Here is a 17,132-nt window from a genome sequence, read left to right as displayed (position 1 = left end):
ACAGAAATTTCTCCAAAGGAGATATACAAATGGCCAACAAGCACTGACGTGAGAAAGCAAATCACCTTTTTGTAATGCAAAGCAAAATCATACAATAAAAAATGATTCTGGACCTTCCCTGGGCCATAAGTGAAAACTGTGTTTATTCCAATCTCCTTGAATCGTGTAACCAAATATAAAGATAGTGTGCTGAAGCAAAGATGCCTATCATGCATTCTTCAAATCTTGACTGAGCACCTGATGTGTGGGAAGCTGGCTCCCGCTGGGAAAATACAATTAAAATCAAAATCTTCCCGTTACCCAGAAACCTTCTCCACAAAAGGGAGTAGAGAAAGGAAACACTTTCATTGTTGAGTAAGCATTAAACCAGAATTGGATGGCATCACAGGCAGCTGGTAAGAAAGAAATGTCACCCTCTCCTGTGGCCAACCAGGTACAACCCATTACCTATATGCTCTCAACTAAACACTAGCTAGTGCTCCACTAGAGGACTTGGCAACACTGTTGGTCATACTGCATCCTAACTCCACGCGGCAACTGGGATGGCCATCGAGGTCAGTTAGCGCTTTGGTTATCCGGAGGAAAAACACACTTCTCATTATCTTTGCGACAGGAGTTAGTTTTGCAATTTGGAGCAAGGCGCCCGCTGAAATCAGGCGCCTCCACTCTCCGGGAAACTGGAGACGCGCCACCCCCTCGGACGTTTACATTTCAGAGCCGGCTCCCAGCCCTAAGGACTTTCCTAGGTTCTGGGTCATAAAGCTGACACAAGGCCTAGCTAGTCTTCAAAAGGATTTACATACATTTCAGAGAGGATAAAGTATTCATAATGACCAGTTTTCTATGGTAAATGCTCAAAGAAAAAGGGGGAGAGAAAACTATTTCCAACAGGAGGAATTAAGCCTCCTATTTTAATCTGATCGTGCTACACGCCCAGGCATTACCAGCATGACCTGCGGCGGCTCGCACGGGACCCGGGGTCGCAATCGGCCGAGCACCGGGAGCGGGAGCCCAGAGGTCTTTCAAAGCAGGCCGGGCCGGCGGGGCAGCACGGTCCCGAGCCGGGGCTCGGACTCCGAGGGAGGGCGGCGGGCCCGGGGAGCCAGGCTGGCTGCGCCGGGGTCTCCGGATAAGCAGCCGCGGCGAGGGGACAGGGAGGCGCCGGGCGGGTCCCAGGAGTGTGTCCGACCGAGCGCCGTCCGGAGGAGGGCGGATCCCACCCAGGCACGCCAGCACGCACGCCGCCCGCGGCCGGGGAGGGGCCCGAGCGTGACCGCGCCCGCCGCTCACGTGACCTTCGGGGCCTGCCCCGGCCCCACCCGCCGCGCTGCAGAGCCGCCCTCCAGGCCTTCTGCGCAGGCGCAGACCTTGGTGGCGGCGCGGGTCGCCGTCCTGCACTGCCGGACCGACGCGCGACCCCCACGTACGGACCGCGTCGCTCTGCCCCAACTGCCTTCGCAGTAGGACGTGCGCGCGCAGGCACTCCCCCGCCCCGGGAGGGGGCGGGGCTGGACGGGGCGGGGCGGGGCCCGCGGCTGCCAATCGGAGCTGCCCGCGCGGGTGCCGCTCCCCGCCCAGCCGGCCATCGGCCCCGCGGGCCTGGTCCGGCGGATGCGCGGCGGCAGCTGGCCGGCTGGGAGGTGAGTGCTTTGCCCGCGCCCAGCCCGCCCTCTCTCCGGCCGCCGCCTCCCGGCTGTCCGCGCGCAGGAGCGGCCGGCCGCGCGGGCCCCTCCCGAGGAGCGGCGGGCCTCGGGGGTGCGGGATCCGCGGCGGCCCGGGGCCGGAGGCCAGGCCCGATCTCGCGCGCGCCCGTGGATGCCCGGGGCCGAGCCTGCACTCGGGTCCGCCTGCAGCGGGGCCGCGTGCTCTTCGGAAGTCTGGCGTCGGGGCCCGCGGGCCGGCGCCATCGGAGCCGGTGCTGGCTCGGGCTCGCGCCGGGCTGGAGCGCTGCAGACCCCCCGGTGTGGAGGGGCCGCCGACGTGGGCTGATGCTCAGGACGGAGGCTGCGGCCGAGGTGCCAGCCAGTTACAGTGGGAGATGCAGCTGTCACCCAGGCCGAAGTGTTCCTGTCGCCATGATCCCTGCCTTCTCTCCCTGTGGTGGGCAGAATGGGGACTGGTGCTCGGAAGCCGCTGCACTGGGTGGCTCGGCATCCCTGTCAGGCCGCCCGTGAGTCCGCACGGCTGCTCCCGGCCGCGCGGGCCGAGCTTTGGGAAGCCCAGGGCTGCTGGCGGGGTGGGTCTCAGGCTGCGAGCCGGTGCGGCCATTTCTCCGAGCCGGCTGGAGTCGGTCGCCGCCCCGCCCGGCGCCGCGCATCCTTTACTCAGGCCAGGGCGGTGTTTGCAGTGTCTGAGTCTCCTTCAGGTGACACTGGTCAGGCCTCGTGGATGTCCTTTTACCGTTGAGCTCTCCGAGGGCGGCCTTTTCCTGGTTGGGGGGCTGGCGGTTGCGGAGAGCCGGTTGTAGCCCCAGGTACTGAAGGCAGGGTGGTGGATGCGACTGGAGAGGACGGAGAGGTGGGCTTGGGGAGGTGAAGACCAGTTATGCTCTAGACGTGTGAATCTGAGGTGACAACAGAGAGCTGGCTAAAGGAGGTCAGAAGGAAGGGGGGTGGAGATTTCGGAACCAGAGCAAACTTGAGGAAGAAGGTAGATTCAAGAGCAGAAGGTCGGGGACGAACTTGAGGAGAAAGCACATATTCACGGAGCCTGAATGACAGAAGAGCCAGCAGAGCCGAAGAAATGACCCAGGGTGGCGTGGGGTACCATGGAAGCCAAGGAGGGGCAACTCGGGCGGGGTGCTGATGAAGTCTGCGATGCCCACTGCTGTGGGACGATCCAGGGAGCAGAAGTTGCTGTCTGCATGTGGCAAGGCTGAGCTGAGGGGTGTGCTGAGCAACTCAGAGTCCAGAGTCCACCAGGCTTAGGCCCAGGCTCCAGGCCCAGCCCAACCACTTACTGTGCCCGTGTGGGTTCCTGATCTGTGAAATGGGATGATGGGCACCCAGGGCTGGCACATGGGAAGCCAGTAACAACTCACAAGTCTCAGGCATGGCTGTAAGCGCTTGACATGTTTGCACTCCTTGAAGCCTTATGATGACCTGCCAAACCTTCTGTAGAGGAGGAAATTAAGGTTCAGAGAAGTTACATTACTTATTCAAGATGACACAGCTTGTAAAAGCTGTGGAACTTGCCTTACTTCAGTAGAGTAACAGTAATTCAAATTATGGAGTGTTGTAAACAGCCATGGCTTGTGGACTACTTTTCCGTGAACTTTTCCTCATGGAAAGTAGTTATTTATTTATTTGGTTGTTTTCAAAGGCAGATATGATTCTCTAAGGTTTGCTCCCAGACAGTGGTGGCTGTATGTTTTGTTTTAATTATTTGGTTTCCTGATCAAAGGACTAGATATTATTGTTGTCATAAATTCTGTTATAGTTTTGGGGCCTGTGTCTGTAAGAAAATTACTGCTTTAATGTATTTCATTAATTAAAACCTTAATCATTTATGTTTTTCTTCAGGGGAAATCTTAGTAATATTCTATTTTTTCATGCACATATTATCTTATGAGGGTGCATCAGGAATTGACTTCAGAAAACTAAGAAGCGAAGTGTGATTTGAATGTTTACATGAGAAAAGTTAGGTTGAGGTTGTTAATCAGTTTATATCCTCTAAAGATCTGAAATAATCCTCATAATTTTTAATCCTTGTATTTCAGTGATTGCTCATTCATGAATAATTCTTGATTTTGTTTTCAGAGCTGTTTTGGGAAAGAAGAAACATGGAAAGTGGTGCAGTTCTGCTGGAATCCAAATCCTCACCCTTTAACCTTCTGCATGAAATGCATCAACTCCGTCTTCTCGGTCACCTGTGTGACGTGACTGTCAGTGTGGAGTACCAGGGTGTCCGCGAAGAATTCATGGCCCATAAGGTGGTGCTGGCAGCCACCAGCAAGTTTTTTAAGGAAATGTTCCTTAACGAGAAGACTGTGGATGGCACTAGGACTAATGTCTACTTAAACGAAGTGCAAGTTGTCGACTTTGCTTCGTTCCTTGAGTTTGTCTACACTGCAAAGGTACAGGTGGAAGAAGATCGGGTGCAGCGAATGCTGGAAATGGCTGAAAAGCTGAAATGTTTGGACTTATCAGAAACTTGTTTTCAATTAAAGAAACAGATGTTGGAGTCGGTGCTTTTGGAGTTGCAGAGTTTCTCAGAGTCTCAGCAGGTGGAAGGGAGCAGTGGTGCCCAAGTCACTGTGGCTCCTGGCCCCCGGGCAAGTGCAGCTCTGGATGGTCCTGTCGCCAGCAGCCTTGCGGATTCCCCAAATCCCCCGGTGGCAAGAATTAACAATGGCATGCTGTCAGATATGCCCTTGAGGAAGTCCAAGGAGAAACCAGACAAGAAAAAAGATGTAGTTAAGCCTCCCTACCCTAAACTCAGAAGAGCTAGTGGAAGGCTGGCCGGAAGAAAGGTCTTTGTGGAGATCCCTAAAAAGAAATACACGAGAAGACTCCGAGAGCAGCAGAAAAGTCCCGAGGCCGACATGAAGGACTACAGGGGTCCCCAAGTCCCCAGTCCAGAGGCGGTGGGCACAGAGCTGGACCCAATTACAAAAAACGAGGATGGCACTGCTGGGGTGGAGGTGGAGGAGGGGCTGCAGAAAGCAGGGAGGGGCGATGAGGAGGACGAGGAGGACCAGGAGGCAGAGAAGAGGAAGAGCAACTTTAAGTGCACCATCTGCGAGAAAGCCTTTCTGTATGAGAAGAGCTTCCTGAAGCACGTCAGGCTCCACCATGGGGTGGCCACCGAGGTGGTTCACCGTTGCGACACCTGCGGCCAGACCTTCGCCAACCGCTGCAACCTGAAGAGCCACCAGCGCCACGTGCACAGCAGTGAGCGCCACTTCCCGTGCGACCTGTGCGGGAAGAAGTTCAAAAGGAAGAAGGACGTCAAGCGGCACGTGGTGCAGGTGCACGAGGGTGGGGGCGAGCGGCACCAGTGCCAGCAGTGCGGCAAGGGCCTGAGCTCCAAGACGGCCCTGCGGCTGCACGAGCGGACGCACACGGGCCACAAGCCCTACGGCTGCACCGAGTGCGAGGCCAAGTTCTCGCAGCCCTCGGCTCTGAAGACCCACATGAGGTGCGGGCGCGTGGCTCCGGGCGAAGGAGTGTCCTGGGAAATATCAGAGACCCTATGAAAATAGCTTTTTTTCAGAACGTGGCTTATTCCCTTGAATGCATGTTGAGAAATTGAGGTTCTTCTAGCATTTGGACCAGTGTGGCTATCTCTCTAGATATTTCACTTCTTAATTGTTCCCTCGACAAGTTGGGAGGCTCTTTTGAGACATCTTTGAATTCTGTCTCTGGGTAGAGATGCTGAGAGACTGCTCTTCAACACTATGGAATCCCGTAGTGTTCCTACAGGCCTCAGGCCGATGAGGACCCTCCTTTCTCCTGTCCACGTTCACACACAGAAGCCTGACACGGAACTTAGTGTCCCCACCGTAGCAGAGGGCTGCTGAAAACGCCAAGCCCTGCACGTCTTGTCTGCAGGCCTGGGCTCTCCCCCTCCCCAAGTAGCTTCTGGTGCTTAGTTCCCGGGGTACCTGAGGGGTTGCAGCTAGTTATCTTTATTTCTCTCTTCCTGACTCTTCACTGAGAACTTGGGCCTGTGACCACCTGGGTCCTACAGTCCTATTAAAAAGACCTCAGTGAGATGACAGTGAGGGCCCTAGGACATCACTCTGGTCTTGTCTGTTGGTTTCCAGTCTTGGAAAGTGTGCCACTGGGTAGTCTTAACTCCAGAATTAGTACTGTGTTTTCTGTTATTTGTGTCTGAACTGCAGTTGGGTGACAGCATTTACACTTGAAATCCGGACAAGCAGTCTTCTACCCTGTTCTAGATCTGCCCTCAAACCTGGGCCAGCCGTTGGGGTTGGGGTGGTAGCATGGTGTTCATCATCTTTTTACTCTCTGTAAGGTTAAAAACTTGGCGTAGGCAGTGCTCAGTAAATCGTCGTTGCTAGCTACTTCGTGCTAGTTGTGACATTAAAATGCTTATATAGGCTCCTCAGAAACCAGGCTTGGTCAGCATTTTGAGGACAGTTCTTTCTGGACTGGTTATGTCGTTATCAGGAAATGATGGTAAAGTTTTTGATCATGTGGTACTTCGGCAGCACTAGCTCCTAAGGTGTTTGTGGTCGAGTATTCTGAATGAGGAAGTTTTACAGGTATTACACAGTGCTAGTTAGTTTTTAAAAATATGCAAAGGCTTGGTCTCTGCCTGCCCCCGCTGTCCGGCATAAGGCAGACGTGGGTGACATCCAGCGTCTTCCAGGAAGCATGTCGGCCTGTTGGCCTTGTGCAGAAATGGCTTTGGGGATGGAGATTATGGGCCTCTTTACCTTTCACTCCAGTCATTCTTGTCTGGTCTCTTGAAATAAACTATCTTTGCAGGCTAGAGTGGAAATTGTATTGCAAAGTGAGGTTTGAAATACATCCTAAGTTATCATCTGAATGTTGTACTTTCAGAATTCATACAGGGGAAAAACCTTTTGTCTGTGATGAATGTGGTGCAAGATTCACTCAGAACCACATGCTGATTTATCATAAAAGGTGTCACACAGGTAAATACTCATGCTGCTGTGATTGAATGTCTTTCCTAGCTGTAGAAGGAAACTGCAATTTATTAATTTAGAAGTTGGCATCTACCAAAGTCGTGCAGGTTAAAGCCATGATGGAGCTTTTCCATCAGTAAATGAGCCAAAATGGACAATGAAATATGCCCACTGCTCCAGGGCTGTGTGCTCGTGGCGATGGCCTTGCACACTGGGCAGTAGGAATGTGCAGGTGACTCTTAATGTATCGAGAGGTATGAAACAGTTCCTACCCGAATTCCATTTCTAGGCATCTGTTCTAAAGAAATTGTTCAGAATATGGAGAAAGCTATATGCTATTATCTCTCTTCTTGCTATTTCTAATAACAAGGAACTGGAAACAACCTGACTGTCTAACCAAAGGAAGTGGTTCAGTAAACTTCTCCCAGCTAACGACCTGGCTGTCCCCAGTAAGGGCCCTGAACAGTGTGAAAAACTGTGCTTGGATGTTGACTTGAAAAATACACAATTAGGCATAGTTGTTAATCCCAACTGTATTGAAAACCTGCACGTAAAAGACTGGAAGAAAATAAATTATGTGATGTGTTAAGGTGGTGGAATTATCTCATTTCTACTTTTAAAAATTTTTGTGATTTTATTATGTAAGGGAGAAAATTTAAGTTGGCTTTCTTCTGATTCAGCACAATAACCCTGAGGTTTAGAACCCTGTTGTATATGGTACAGAAGCATACAGAATCTGTCGAATAACTATAGTTAGCATACTAACCCAGTTCCTTCTTATCTGCTTGCATTTTTAAATTTTTACTTCTAAGCACTTCAGGTTCAAATGCAGGCAAGATAGAGACGAGGCATTTAATGACATGAATTTCTAGACTGTAAAATGAGCAGAAGTGGCGTCTACTGGATGCTTGGGGATGGAGGTGAAGTTAGGTCACACTGATAGATTGTTAGAATTGGTCATCTGGTGAAAATATTAATATAGTCAGATTTTATTACAGCCAGTATTTTTAATGTTTGTGAAATCAGGGGCACACCTAATCATCAGATGAATTTGATTTGTGGGATTAAAGGACTCAAACTACTTACTGTGAAATGGTATTGAACATTTTTTTCTCGTCCCATAAGCCAATCCAGGTTGACTGGGAGTTGCTACTCCGGAATAGTCATGCTTGTAGGTCTAATGGGAACTTCCTTGAAGAGACTTTGATTGCGATAAAGACCCAAAGAAGTGCTTTGAAAGGTCCAACAATTCCTCCAAACAAGTTGTAAAATTACTTTGTTTGGAATGACTAAATTTCCCAAACGTGAGCTGCTGAACAATGCCTCTTTAATTCTAGTCTAGTGGAATCTTTCTTGGGATTTCCAAGGGTATTTTACAACGGCTGTCGGCAAGTAGCAAGCGTCTCACATGAATAGATGTTTTATAATAGTTTCAACTGGAGAATGTAACACACTGCCCATCCGAGCACTGTTGAGTTCGTGTGGGTTTAAGAGTGTGGACCCACTCTTCCAGTGTGTTCTCGTGCCTGTATCATTTCTGGCTTTTTGTTTCATCTTTCCATGTAGGTGAAAGACCTTTTATGTGTGAAACATGTGGCAAGAGTTTTGCTTCTAAGGAGTATTTGAAACATCACAATAGAATCCATACTGGATCCAAACCCTTTAAATGTGAAGTTTGTCTCAGGACTTTTGCCCAGCGGAACTCACTTTACCAGCACATTAAAGTCCACACAGGTATGGCTGGGATGTCACCAAAAAGGGAGTTCAGGGTGGCAAGAAAAACATCTCAAAAGTTTTTGATTTACTGGAAAATTATGTGGAATTTAGCTTTAGCAAAGACCTTTGGCCAAACTTTATGTGTCATAATAACGTTTTTATATTTTTGAGTTTCTAGTTTCTGGCTCTAAGAAACTGAAGAGGTATGAATGTTTGAATATGGATGTGGATACGCGAACATTTTAACATTAGAATTAGAGATAATGATCTGTACATATTAGGTGCATACACACATGCATGCAAATTCAGCTGTTAGGGGATTTGGGATTTTATACTCCATTACTGTGGGGAATAGGTGAAATGTCTATAGATGTAATACCAGCTGCTTGCATGGGTGTTGGCCCTTTTCTGGCGTAGACCATAAACTCCTGGTCTTATAGGGATGGTCAATCCGTGCCTGTGAGTTCACCCTCATGTCGTTCCCAACATAGCCTTCCTTGTGGTGGAATGCTGACGTTTCTAGCAGTTTACAAACAGTGTTATTCCAGACTGTAAACAAAATAAGGTACAGGAGGCTGAAGAGATCAACCAGTAGTTTTCTTTCCTGTCTCAGGGGAACGTCCCTATTGTTGCGACCAGTGTGGTAAGCAGTTCACCCAGCTCAACGCTCTCCAGCGCCACCATCGCATCCACACAGGAGAGAAGCCGTTCATGTGCAATGCTTGTGGACGGACGTTTACTGATAAGTCTACTCTCCGGCGGCACACCTCAGTAAGCAACAGTCTGGCTTCTTTAAGAATGACACACGGCTGGTCCTTAGGGACGCATAACCCTAGATAGTCAGAAGTGCTGTCACCATTCCATAAGGTGGTTGTAGAAGATGACAGGTCTTTCTCAGGCTTCCTCTGCAGTGAGTACACTCACAGTGTGAATGAAGTGCAGGACCAAGTCTCGAGGCCCAGGAAGGCACAATCTGTGATAAGTGGTGGTAGAAAGATATTTGACCATTAGTGAAAGGGCATTTTGCTGCAGTAGAAACTAAATTTGTTGAAGAGAGACTATTGTTTTAAAAGACAGACTTGTTAGTAAGTAGCTGTGAATTGGGAGACTTACAGATACTTGTTCAGAAACACATCAAGTGACTTTTGTTTTGTGTTTGATTTGTAGATACATGATAAGAATACTCCATGGAAGTCTTTCCTTGTTATTGTAGATGGCTCACCCAAGAATGATGAAGGGCACAAGACTGAACAGCCTGATGAAGAATATGCGTCATCCAAACTTTCAGATAAACTGCTGTCTTTTGCAGAAAACGGCCATTTTCACAACCTGGCCACGGTCCAAGACAGCGTGTCTGCCGTGCAGGAGAACAGTTCTGCAGACACGGCCTGCAAGTCACATGATTCCATGGTGTCCCAGGACGCTCTGCTGGCCACCACCATCAGTGAGCTTAGTGAGCTGACTCCGCAGACAGACTCGATGCCCGCACAGCTTCACTCTTTGACCAACATGGAATAAGAGCTTGGAGTTACCTGCCGAGCAGGTCTCATCCTGTGTCTGTGTGTGTGCTAAGTGTACACAAGATCACGTCAGGGGCTAAGACAAAGAACTGTCTCTGGGCAAAGCAGTGGGCAAGAATGGCTTCAGCAGGTTTCCCTGAATTTTTGCTAACTTGCACGTCTTTAAAGCTTTCTCTTAAAAACCCTGATCTGCATGACTTCAGCTACACTTTATCAACAAACAAGGCAGTTAACATAACCTCACTTAATTCTGGTGTAGGTTGTATGTGTTAATCATTCTAATGCTTGATTGTCTTGATGTTTATGAAGTGTAAACAACTGCTTAACTTTATAGTACAGAGCATTGATCCAGCTCATGAAATTGTCTCCCTGGTGTCTTAGGCTGCCTTATATTTCCATGTGTGTTTATTTGTGATACTTTCAAAGTATTTTTCTACAAAGCTGAAATAAAACCAGGGCCATGTATTTTCAGCTGTTTCTTTCCTGTTGAAGCAAATCAGATTTGCTCTGGGGACCCTCGAATGGTACTGAAGAAATGGATAATTGCATTCATTCCCTTCCACCCCCGTTTGTAGGCGCTAAAAAGGAATGACAAATTGAACACTTGTGAAATAGCTTAGTATAATGTCTACTTACAGCACATATGCAGCTAGGAAATTTATCACAAAATAACATTTTTTGGGTGAGGAAGATTGGTCCCGAGTAACATCTGTGCCAGCCTTCCTCTTTTGTATGTGGGACCCTGCCACAGCATGGGTTGATGAGTGGTTTGTAGGTCCACTCCCAGAATCTGAACCCGTGAACCCCAGGCTACTGAAGCTGAGGGTGCGAACTTAACCACTACACCATTGGGCTGGTCCCACAAAATAACTTTTTTTTTAAGGAAGATTAGCCCTGAGCTAACATCTGTACCCATCTTCCTCTACTTTATATGTGGGATGCCTACCAGAGCATGGCCTGATAAATGGTGTGCAGGTCCACACCCGGGATCCGAACCAGTGAACCCTAGACCGCTGAAGCAGAATGTGGGAACTTAACCGCTGCACCACCGGGCCAGCCCTCCACAAAATAACTTTTGAAATGAAATGTGGCTGTTCAGTTCCATTCTGGAAAGTCTGATTAGGTAAAAGCTGTCCTACCAAAGATTATAGCAGCAAACAGTGTAGTAGTTTTTGCAAAGAGGTGTGAAAAATGAAGCAAGGGGCTTTAGAACACCTGAAACATCAGTACAGTCATTTTATTCATGAGTAGCAATGAGATGATTGTGGCAAATCTTAGAACACAGAGTATTAGTATTTTTGCTAGGTTTTCCTGACTTAATTTCTGTAATTTTTAGAAACCCAGAATTTGTCATTTTCCACATCAAGAGCTTGAAACAGACAAGTAATTGTCAGACATTTGTTTCCTTGGAAGCCTGTGAGAATACAGCAGAGGGGAGTGAAAGCCTTGGTACCTTCATCTGTGATGATGCTTTCAAAGTACAGAACCACTAACTGTCTTAAATGCTCCTTTGGCTGTCTCATTCTGGCCTTTTGCTCGAAACGAATTTGCAACAAGACAATTCTGTATTTGCTAACCCTGACTCTTCCAGTGGCTTGGGTGTGTTGCCGCATGCAAAGTGCTTTGGCTCACATATAGCCCTAAACGTGTTACCTTAAAAAGAGAACCTTGAAGGAGGAGAGTTCTTGTGTTCACTAGTTTTTCCTATGTTTTAATTTATTAAACTTGCTGTGAAAACTTTCATTTTCTAAGAGAAAGTTACTTTCTCGGTAAGTTCCAGGATGAAGATACAGCTGCACTATGCCAGAAACTATGAGGGAAGGAGACTTTCTTCCTGAGTGCTTATTTTATTCTAACTTGTGACATGGGAAAGTGAATACTAAAGCCGCTCTGAGGTGTCTTAGGTGCTGATCACACTTCACACGTACTCTTGAAGGTAGCAGTATTGAATTACTTCAAATTCAATTATGACAACACATCCTGGTTGTGTTTACAGAACAAAACAGTAGTGACTATCACACAACCATTTTATTCTTGGTGAGAGAATGAGCCTGCCTAGCTGAGGTACTGTTTCAAGGAATAAAGTCATCCCAATGAGAAGGAATTTAAATAACAGATTATTTTGTTACCTACTGGAATAATTTTTGTCTTGAATTTGTTTCTTTAGAAGTTCTATAAAAAATTGTTTAATGTGTTAATAAATGTTTGCTTTGTAAAAGTAGTTTTGCAAGTCTAAGTTTATTTCCATTATTAGAATTTAGGCTCTATAGAAATAACACTAACTGAAACAAGTTGAATTTCCTGGACAATGAAATTTAAAACCAGTGTCTATGGTCCTAGGATTAATCCATTTAACTATGTGAATTGCACTGCACATTTATTCTTTAGAAGTGGAAGGCCTGGTGATGAGTAACTGACCTCCGCTTACGTGGAAACCATCTGTGCAGCTGAAGTGTGTAAGGGGACTGTTTCTTCAATGTAATGTTAAAGTCTGCATCACAGAGACTTCTCCAACTATATCCATTTCTCTGGCCTCTTCCTGGGAGGGTAGGGCTGCCCGAGAACAGAGAAATCCAAACACCTTGGAGAAGACTCATCACAGAGAGATTTGTGTGTCTCCCTCTATTTCTCTTAATCCAAGTACAGCCTCACTGAGTGACAGCAAGGCAAACCTCGGAGCATGTCAGTCCCAAATCTGTGATTAGGAAAGTGCCCTTGGTGCTGGCCCTGCTTCTGCCAGGGCATCAGGAAAGGCTACTGAGAAGGTAATTAGTGCCTTCCAACCATTTCTGGGAAATACTCAGCCCAAACTCCAAAGTACTCTAATGCCTTTGGTTTTACCAAAATTTGTTGTACAGTTTGGGGAAAAAAGGGCCATGTGGTGGGGGAGGACCTTTATTAAAGCTGATTTTAACAGAAATGTCATTTTGCTTAGGTAGTGTAAGTTATAATTCTAGCCTGTTAAATGTTATACCTTGCTGCACCAGGGACATTTTTTTGCGACCAAATGAGTCCTGTCCCCTAACTAAGCTTGATGGTGTTCACATCACTTGAAGCAACAATGTTATCTCAGGGAAGGGGGCACACCCATGCAAAGGGGCATTTGTTCACAGGTACCGAAATGAGCAGAAGGAACTGAGCAGGCTACAAACACGGGTCAGAGGGCCATGTGTCATGTCACCCTGGCCAAGCCCCAGAAACCACCCACTTACCTTTGCCAATCTGCACAGGGACTCTGACCAAGACTGGCAAAACCAGGTTTTTAAATCACCATGGTGGCTTCTATTCGGAAATGATGATTCTGAGAAGAGACATTTGAATGATAAACTAACCTTCAATGATCAACAACAACTCAGTATTCCCAGATTGGGATGGCCTGTTCTACCATTCATCTTTTAAAATTTGCTTTGAATTATCTTTAAGTTGTTGTGAATATACTTACAGACCTGAACGCTGCTCTCTGACACGATGAGCTGGCCTGCACTAGCCTCACACAGCATCCTCTTCCTCCACAGAATGAGGCCCAAGTGGCCAGTGGGCTGCACCCTCCCCAGGGGCACGTGCCACCCCTGTACAAACATCTGCGAAGTTCAACACAGCCAAGAGAGTTGAGTGGCTTCAGAGTTCCTCACCCCCAAAGCCTCCAAGAGTGTTCCAGGAAACACTCTTCCCGCAACTTTCCAAGTGACTGCAGACTAAAGGATGTAAGCAAGATTCCTTAATGGGGCAGCAGGAAGAGATGTGAGTGTGAGGCTTCAGAGAGAGCGTGCAAACCTGCAGTCCAGGCTGTAGTCAGCCTTTCCTTCATAAACCCTCTGCCTGCAAAATGGTTACAGTGCCCTGACTTTCCACCAAGTGACGGAGGCTGTAACGTAGTCAAATCCCTGTTTGGATGGACTTTCAAACAGCCTGGAGAATATGAGCGTCCACTGCCTTAAACTTCATGGAACAACTTCAAGGAAGCCAGGAAAGACCCATCAAAGTGTTACTCATAATTTCCACTTTATTTACTGTACAGGTTCACATAAAATATACATACTCTTTCTGCTAAGGTAGATTTATTGTCACATGGTTAGTTTTCATAACATAATCCTCTGCCTGAGAGAATGAGAGAGGAGAACCCCACAGTGACCGACTCAGAACTTCATGGGCAGGAACCTGCTCCTGATCACAGCTCACACAGCAGGCAGGCGGGTCACAGGTGGCATGCTGTGCTGCCAAATCCTCCGAAGAAAGCCACAGCAGTTTGCATTTGGACATTTTAAATGCACAGTATCAGAGGAAACATTAAAAGCACACACTTTGGTTATAGAGACGCCATCACACACAGTCACAACTGTGCAAAAACACTGGTTTCGAATTATTAAATAAAAAAGGAATTCACACAAGGTATAAAAATGCTGCCACAAGAAGCAAAGCTTTCCTGTAAGAAATTTTAACCGACATTGACTATGAACTAACCCCAGATTTGCTAAAATACAAGAACTGTAACGTAAATAGTCATTATGTTTTGTCATAAACAATATAAATTCTGAAACTCTAACTCGGCCTCTGAGTCACGGTGCTGCTCCAACAGTGAGGAGGCATTTCAAGGAACGAAGGCTGGATACTGTTAATGGGACTTTTTTCTGCTCATTTTTCTTTTATCTTCCGGCAGGTCTGTTCTAGCCATTACAATTATTTGTATTCTTTCCATGTGAAAATATTAAAAACAGAAAATTCTTAACTCAGGCACTGAGCCCAGTGTTTATTTCAATAAAATAAGCAATTCTTTGATTGACATAATAAAATGCTACCACTACTATTTTTAAAAAACCATACGTCTTTCTTCAGATAGGTGTTTGTTAGGGGATCATGATGAAAGCTGAACAGAATTGCCTTAAAAGAAATCACTGGTTTTCATTTTAAGCGGTCAGATCAGAAGGTTCTTTTAACAAGTGGAAACAAACTTTCTAGACCGTCATGAAACAAGCATGCTGGCTGGCTGGGATCTGAATGCTCTCCAGATGGGACAGATTGCATCCAGGGACACAGGCTACAAAGTGCACTTGGTTGTGGAATAGATTATATAGAGCAACAAGAACCCACCGTTCCCTCTCATCTTTTTGTCATAAGGAAACGGGAAAATGAAGAAGTACCAAACGGGCTCCATTTCAGATTGTACCATAGTGATGACTGTCTTTCTTTTAAGAATCCCAGACCTTTGAAGAAAGGAAAGAATCCTCATCAGATTCTAGGGTGCAAAGCCAGAGTATCCATGTTTTCTGGCCCATTCCCTCCACCCTCAGCCAACACTGTGACATCACTCACCTTCCTCTCCATCAGTCCACCTTGTGTAGGTGACCCCACAACTACGGCCAGGGAATCTTCACGGCCACCTAACAGACAGCCTCCATAATTGGGCCTTAGCTGGCCCTTTTCAACTTCCTTTCCTGCTACTTTCCCCTTCATCCCAGACTGACCTATTCACCATCCCTGAACCTTCCTTCTCTCTCAGCCCTTGGCCTGGGCACACCCACTCTACTTCTGCCAATGAAAGCCTACCAATCCCAGTTGAAGGACATCCAAAAACAAAAACATCATTCAAATACCAGTTACCATCTGACATAATATGGGAAGTTTCATTCTCTATCATTAATGTCAGCAGCACAATTTAGAAAGAACCACAGGCTATCACTGACAACAAATGCACATCAAACATAAATCATTTAAGCCTAAAAATATGCAGAGGAGTTTCTGACCACGTCTAAAGTACAACGTCAGCATGTAACATAATGAGTAGGGATCAAGGTCAACCGAGCACATATTATATCAACCGAAATAACTGGACAGAAATCAAACACACAAGCTAAAACAATTCCAACAGCTAAGAGGAAAAATCAAGTCCCCTTGGAAGCTAATTGGTGTTCTTCCCCAGCTGGGCATATATATAGTAAACCTGTGTACTGTATTTACCCTACCTAACTCATCACGTTCAATAAATGGATAAAATTAATGACACACCTTCTCAAGCTTCCACTTAGACAATCTCCAGGCCCTGATGCAGATTTACGTGGTGGTGGCACAGAGGGCACCATCTCAATGTGGGAAAGTGTGTTAACATGAAAGTGAAGAAAAGAGATGTGCCAGTTAAAACATCTTTACGTGAACACAAAGAAAGGGATTTTGAACCCAACTAAAAGTGAAAACTATCTCCAGGAAAAGAAAAAATTCTGTTTCTTATAGATCTTGGGTGTGTACAATCAGTCAAATTCATCCTGACATTCATCCACACGGCAGCAAGCACTGCCAGGAAGCTCCCTTTTCTTACAATGTAAGTGATGCCGGCAGACCTTGGCTGTTCTGAATTTTTGCATGCACGTTAGCATACAGAACAAAAAAAGCAAAGAGACTGGCCACTAGCACCACCAAAAGAATCACAAGACCACACAGACACACACACACACGAAAACAATTTCTAAAGAGGAAAGGCAGAAACTCATTCCTAACAACCATCCTAAACTAAATACGTATTTAGAGAATACATCCAGATGCAAATTTACAGAGAATATGCAGAGCATCTATCAGAAAAATTGGGTGGGGTACTCAAGTCCAAGATAAAGGATACAAAAACGTGGCAAAATGAAACAGGCTCTGCAAATGTCAAAATAGCAAGAATATGATTCTGAAGTAATTCTCAGGAAACTCTGGGGACTCTGGCAAGCGTGAAACAGCCCATCACACTCACAATATGCACAGGCACTTCCCATCCGTCCACTTCAGCGACACAAACATGGTGAGCTTAAATTAAACAACACACATATCTTGTTTCACTCATGTGCACAAAATGAAGCCATTAAATGGGCACTCCATAAAGATCACTGGGCCTAAGATGAAGCTAAAGAGCAGTTAGCTGCATGCCACAAAGACAAGCACTTCACTTGAGGTCTCCGTCTCCTTCTCCATCCCCTTGAATGGACTTTTTGATACGAAGCAACATGGTAGTAAGCCACTGATCCAAGCGAGATATTGAGTCAAACTCCTTCACCTAGTTTAAGAAAAGAGGAACAGGGATTATCCCAAGGAAATACAACCAAAACCCAAAACAACATGCGCAAGCTGTTTAAACATTTACAATGATAATCTGACAACTTTTCATTTACAATCATTCATTCCAGTTTATAATTTTCTTCATTAAAAACTGTTTATTTTTTCATTATCCTGTGACTATTTTGATGGAGCTAGTGACAAGTTCCTCTGCTTTTTATATTGCTCTGTATGCTAACATGTGATGGCCAAAA

The 17,132-nt window shown here is 46.5% G+C and overlaps 2 protein-coding genes across 15 annotated transcripts in view; one reads left to right on the top strand and one right to left on the bottom strand.

The window, feature by feature from the left end:
- Window positions 1-1,517: 1,517 nt before the first annotated feature.
- GZF1 (GDNF inducible zinc finger protein 1) lies at window positions 1,518-10,634 on the top strand. Of its 5 annotated transcripts, none has more exons than XM_046678317.1 (6): window positions 1,518-1,640; window positions 3,759-5,139; window positions 6,531-6,625; window positions 8,183-8,350; window positions 8,946-9,103; window positions 9,500-10,634. In XM_046678317.1, exons 2-6 carry the CDS (start codon window positions 3,782-3,784, stop codon window positions 9,848-9,850), a joined length of 2,130 nt encoding a protein of 709 aa, XP_046534273.1. In that variant the 5' UTR covers window positions 1,518-1,640; window positions 3,759-3,781; the 3' UTR covers window positions 9,851-10,634. The 5 variants fall into 5 exon arrangements, with proteins under 5 accessions (XP_046534273.1, XP_046534274.1, XP_046534271.1 ...); XM_046678318.1 differs by lacking the exon at window positions 1,518-1,640 and adding an exon at window positions 1,653-2,015; XM_046678315.1 differs by lacking the exon at window positions 1,518-1,640 and adding an exon at window positions 1,653-2,100.
- The window catches only part of NAPB (NSF attachment protein beta), a 49,631-nt gene continuing 41,608 nt past the window's right edge, over window positions 9,110-17,132 (bottom strand). For 4 of the 10 annotated variants that reach the window (XM_046678322.1, XM_046678321.1, XM_046678325.1 and 1 more), the window contains one exon: window positions 13,836-16,879. In XM_046678322.1, coding sequence (XP_046534278.1) covers window positions 16,769-16,879 — 111 coding nt within the window. In that variant the 3' untranslated portion in view covers window positions 13,836-16,768. Of the gene's footprint in view, window positions 9,306-13,064; window positions 13,154-13,294; window positions 13,434-13,835; window positions 16,880-17,132 lie in introns of those variants that run through there. The other 6 variants (XR_006891035.1, XR_006891032.1, XR_006891031.1 and 3 more) reach the window with 6 other exon arrangements.

Source organism: Equus quagga, chromosome 12, assembly GCF_021613505.1.
Source record: "Equus quagga isolate Etosha38 chromosome 12, UCLA_HA_Equagga_1.0, whole genome shotgun sequence".
Classification (NCBI taxonomy): Eukaryota; Metazoa; Chordata; class Mammalia; order Perissodactyla; family Equidae; genus Equus; species Equus quagga.
The sequence above is the reverse complement of the archived record's forward strand: the minus strand, read 5'-3'. Positions and strand labels throughout refer to the sequence as shown.

What these genes read in the sequence shown, in the direction of transcription:
- GZF1 (XM_046678315.1), top strand. Translation starts at nt 1,989, where the DNA reads ATGCTCAGGACGGAGGCTGCGGCCGAGGTGCCAGCCAGTTACAGTGGG. An exon ending in GCACATTAAAGTCCACACAG is followed by an intron (nt 8,351 to 8,945) that starts GTATGGCTGGGA and finishes TTCCTGTCTCAG; the next exon opens with GGGAACGTCCCTATTGTTGC. An exon ending in CTCTCCGGCGGCACACCTCA is followed by an intron (nt 9,104 to 9,499) that starts GTAAGCAACAGT and finishes TTTGATTTGTAG; the next exon opens with ATACATGATAAGAATACTCC.